Source organism: Hyperolius riggenbachi, chromosome 12 (genome assembly GCF_040937935.1).
Source record: "Hyperolius riggenbachi isolate aHypRig1 chromosome 12, aHypRig1.pri, whole genome shotgun sequence".
Lineage (NCBI taxonomy): Eukaryota > Metazoa > Chordata > Amphibia > Anura > Hyperoliidae > Hyperolius > Hyperolius riggenbachi.
In genome coordinates this window covers 52,328,463-52,333,446 of record NC_090657.1, presented here as the reverse complement: position 1 = coordinate 52,333,446, position 4,984 = coordinate 52,328,463, and the positions used below count along the sequence as shown (strand labels likewise).

The 4,984-nt window shown below is 45.3% G+C and overlaps 1 protein-coding gene across 1 annotated transcript; it reads right to left on the bottom strand.

Moving 5' to 3' along the window:
- Positions 1-433: 433 nt before the first annotated feature.
- Positions 434-2,215, bottom strand: LOC137540935 (piggyBac transposable element-derived protein 4-like). Its single transcript, XM_068262112.1, has one exon. It carries the CDS (start codon positions 2,213-2,215, stop codon positions 434-436), a length of 1,782 nt encoding a protein of 593 aa, XP_068118213.1.
- Between the last annotated feature and the right edge of the window lie 2,769 nt (positions 2,216-4,984).

The following is a 4,984-nucleotide window of genomic DNA, read 5'->3' as shown; positions in this document are numbered from 1 at the left end:
AATGCACCCATCGAATGATACCTCAGGGGGTTTAGTTTACTGAATGAAGTCATTTTGGCGGGAATTTGACAGACTTTTTACCTCAGACTTTATTGTAAGCGGCTTATGCTGGAAAATACAAGCATGTGATTTATGCTCTCTGAAAGCTCAATTATAGACAACATTTTCTGGATACTGCTTTTAACTATAAAACAATGTAGCCCCACATATCTGATATCGTTTTATTCGGAAGGAGTTACTGAATCATTTTTGGGGTGAATTTCTACTACATTCCAAAGTATGTCCGTGAAAAAGCAGAAGAACTGACCATTCTAAATAAAAAAAATGCATTTTGCAAACGCTGGGATTTTGGGGGTTGAAAAAATTAAAATGTTGAGGAATGGTACACCTCTGCTGATTTTGTGAAATTTAGTGGAATTTTAGGGGAAACTATTTAAAATCTTGTGGAGGAATGGTACTTCCGGAAACAATCTTTCATACACAGTCCAGGTTTTTCAGGACAATCTGTACAGTGATATCGACTGAGTACTCTCCTTTTCTGCTTAGAGCAAACCCTGCATCTTTTCTGTGGATATTCTTTGCAGGCAGTTGGTGGAATTTTTACTGGGTAATGTTTCCCAGAAAGTCTGGCAACTGCATCACATCTTGTACTTGGGCCTTCATCTGATGGTTCCAGCAGTTCGATAACTATGGTCTCGAGGAAAGACTTATAGGTACCACTGTTTGTGGACTTTTTGTGGAGTATCCAAGAATTAACGATGCCCACTTGAATTAAATAAATTGCAACCTTTTTATACCAGTACTTTGACTTGCGCAAGGCCAGGTGTGACTGTACAAGACGGTCGTTGAAGTCCACACCTCCCATGTACTGGTTGTACTCGTGGATACATAATGGCTTCTGTACACCATCTCTCCTGGTCAGTGCGTTTGCTGCTGGATGTATTGTAGAAAGCATGTACACATCCCTTTTGTCCTTATACTTCGCCGCCAGCATTTCATTGCTGCGAAGATATTGTGACTCTCCTCTTTCAAGGCGCTTGTTGACTAGCGTCTGTGGGAAGCCTTTACGGTTCGATCTCATTGTACCACAAGCGGGGGTTTTCTGGCTGAACAGATGTTTAAAAAGGGGTATACTCGTGTAGAAGTTGTCCAGGTAGAGATTATAGCCATTATTTAGCAATGGGGTAATTAAGTCCCACACCACTTTCCCATTTGTGCCGATGTAATCTGGACAACCAGGGGGCTCTAATTGGCTGTCCTTCCCCTCATAAATCCTGAATGACCAGGTATAGCCACTGGTGCTTTCACAAAGCTTGTACATTTTGACACCATACCTCGTGCGTTTAGAGGGTATGTACTGCTTTATGGCCAGACGTCCGGTGAAATGTATGAGGGATTCATCGATGGAAATATCTTTTTCAGGCGTGTATAGCTCTGGAAATTTTTGGGAAAAATAATTGATAAGGGGACGGATTTTATAAAGCCGATCAAAATTTGGGCTGGTACTGGATGCACACTGAGCGTTATCATTAAAATGCAGGAAACGCAATATTGTCAGAAAACGTGTTCTGGACATAGTGCTGGAGAAAATGCCCATGTGATGGATGGATACCTTGCTCCAGTAGTCTTTATAATGATGTTTTATGGTGATGCCCATATTCAGGAAAAGCCCTAAAAATTTTCTAAATTCGGGGATTGTAGTGGGCTTCCAGTGACCGGGCTTTGCATAACTGGACCCTGGGTGAGCAGCGATGTGCTGCTGAGCATACAGATTTGTTTGCTCCACAATCATCCCCAAGAGCTCATCCGATATTATCAGCTGAAAGAAATCCATTGGGGAGAAATTTGTGGTGTCTATGGATATTCCTGCCTGGGCGGTAAATGGTGGTTGCTCGACTGCTTCCAAATTGGCGGGTGACCACACAGGACTCGCCATGTCCTCTGGTATGAATGAGTGGCGGCGCCGGCGTTTTGCAGGGGGTACTCTGCTCTCTCCGCTGTTTGTCTGGGTGGCTATCACGACAGTCTCTCTCTGCCTCCCGCTGCTGTTTGGTTGGGGAGAGGACTGATCCTCAATTTCTGAATCAGCGGATATGGTGTCGCTGTCAACGACTGGCTCAAACTCCGAGTCAGAGTTGTCCACCTCCTCGCTGCTTTCACCAGACAGGCACATAAGTTCATACGCCTGCTGAAGAGAGTACGTCCTCTCCGTCATTTCTGCCTTTTTTACGAAATGGCAGTATATACACAAACTGTATATGGGTACGGCCCCTATATGCAGTCACTTTCCACAGAAATATATATACAGTGCTGTATATACTACACTATATATACACTCCTCTCTACACTACACTATATATACAGTATATATACACTCCTCTCTACACTACACTATATATACAGTATATATATATACACTCCTCTCTACACTACACTATATATACAGTATATATACACTCCTCTCTACACTACACTATATATACAGTATATATACACTCCTCTCTACACTACACTATATATACAGTATATATACACTCCTCTCTGCACTACACTATATATACAGTATATATATATATACACTCCTCTCTACACTACACTATATATACACACTATATATACACTCCTCTCTACACTACACTATATACACTCCTCTCTACACCCACTCCTATATACTGTACTACCCCTACACTATCTATCTATATATATATTTATATATATATATATATATATATATATATATATATATATATATATATATATATATATATATATATATATATATATATATATATATCTACACTCCTTTCTACACTGATCTACACTGATAGAATACAGACCCTAGACTACACTAACACTCTGGGTGGTTGGGAAGGGATCAGAGGGGATCAAAGGGGTAAATATAGTTAAAATAGTTTTTTTTTTACATTAAAACTGTCTGTGAGACACAGACACAGCAGCTGCAGCTCTCTCTATCAGAGATCGCTGACAGTCTGACAGGGAGGGCGGGCGAGAAAGCAACTTTGTTGCTTTCTGCCCAGTGATCACTGTGATTGGCTCACAGTGATCACATGGTATGGAGCCAATGAAACTGGCTCCTTACGCATAAATTAACTTCCCGGCTGTCTATTGACAGCCGAATTACGGGCGGCCAGGAGACCCGATCAGCGGGAGGAAGCGGGGAACCGGCGGCGTAGATCCAACGCCGGATCAGAGTAGATGCGCAGCAGGAGCGGCGTAGAAACGTATTCCCGTGGTCCCCAAAAGGTTAAAAAGCAATGCTAACAATAAATTTTCCTTCATAAAACAGAAGGTATTTGCATTAACCACTTGATGACCCACCCTTTACCCCCCCCCTTTAAGGACCAGCGTGGTTTTTAGTGATCTGTGCTGGGTGGGCTCTACAGCCCCCAGCACAGATCAGGGTGCAGGCAGAGAGATCAGATTGCCCCCCTTTTTTTCCCCCTATGGGGATGATGTGCAGGGGGGGGTCTGATCTCTTCTGCCTGCGTGTGGCTGGCGGGGGGGCACCTCAAAGCCCCCCTCCGCGGCGAAATTCCCCCCTCCCTCTCCTACCTGCTCCCCCCCCCCCCGGTGATCGAGGCTGCACAGGACGCTATCCGTCCTGTGCAGCCAGTGACAGGACGTCCCCTGTCACATGGCGGCGATCCCCGGCCGCTGATTGGCCGGGGATCGCCGATCTGCCTTACGGCGCTGCTGCGCAGCAGCGCAGTACAAATGTAAACAAAGCGTATTATTTCCGCTTGTGTTTACATTTAGCCTGCGAGCCGCCATCGGCGGCCCGCAGGCTATTCACGGAGCCCCCCGCCGTGATTTGACAGGAAGCAGCCGCTCGCGCGAGCGGCTGCTTCCTGATTAATCAGCCTGCACTGCGTCGCTGGTCCTGCAGCTGCCACTTTGCCGACGCACGGTATAAGCGTGCGGTCGGCAAGTGGTTAAGTGAGCAATTGTGGTTTCCCATGATGCATCACTCACGAATATGCAGATCATCTCTTTATCCCCCTGAAGCCAGGCACACATCCAGAACCGCTGGTGTATAGCTTATACATTTTACAGAGCCACATCCGTCATAGGGCTCTGTCCAGTACTAAGGAATAATGAGATAGCTAATAGTGACCCAGAATCACTAGAAAAATAAAGTGGCCTGAATCAGACAGATATTTGGAAATGCTATTCCTGACCTCTTTTAAAGAGAACCCGAGGTGGGTCAGATGAGGAGCAGATGGGACACAGAAGCATGTTCTCTGTCTGATGACATGCCTCTGTGTCCCCACAGCGCCGATCTCTGCCCACCCACCGCCACGCTACAGCCCTCCCGAGATTAGCAACAATATTTGTTGCCATCTCGCAGGTAAACATTTGGGAGAGGGATTCCCTGTTTAAAACGCCTGCCAAGGGCGTGCCTGCAGGGTTTCCTGAGCTGCCATTGGGCAGGTCTCTCTCCCTGGCCACACCCCCTGCTGCTCCCCGCCTCCCTGCATGCTATGAGAGACACACAGTCTCTCAGTGCAGCAGTGTGACCCAGAGTTCACGGAAACTGAAAGTGGGCCATTGCGGCCCACAGGATCGGAGGGGAGCTGCAATTTTTTCAGCTAACTGATCAGCTCAGCCACATGGATTAGGTAGCCTAACTTTTTTTTCTTTTTTTTTTGAGCCCACCTTGGACTCTTTTTAAAGAAAAAATTGTGAAGTGTATTTCCATTTTACCAAACAAAACACAATCCTTATAAGATCATTCCTTTACAGGTAGTCCCTGGTTAAAGAATGAGATAGGGACTGTAGGTTAGTTCTTAACCTGAATCTGTTCTCAGTCAGAACACTGTGCCATCTCTGTCCCCTGTGCCTCCTCTGTGCCCCCCTGTGTCACCTCTGCCCTCTGTAACTGCTTATACAAGTTTAAAAGCCATTTTTTCTTTGAATGTTTTAAAATCGATTTTCTCAAAAACGAAAAAAGTCCAATATGGCA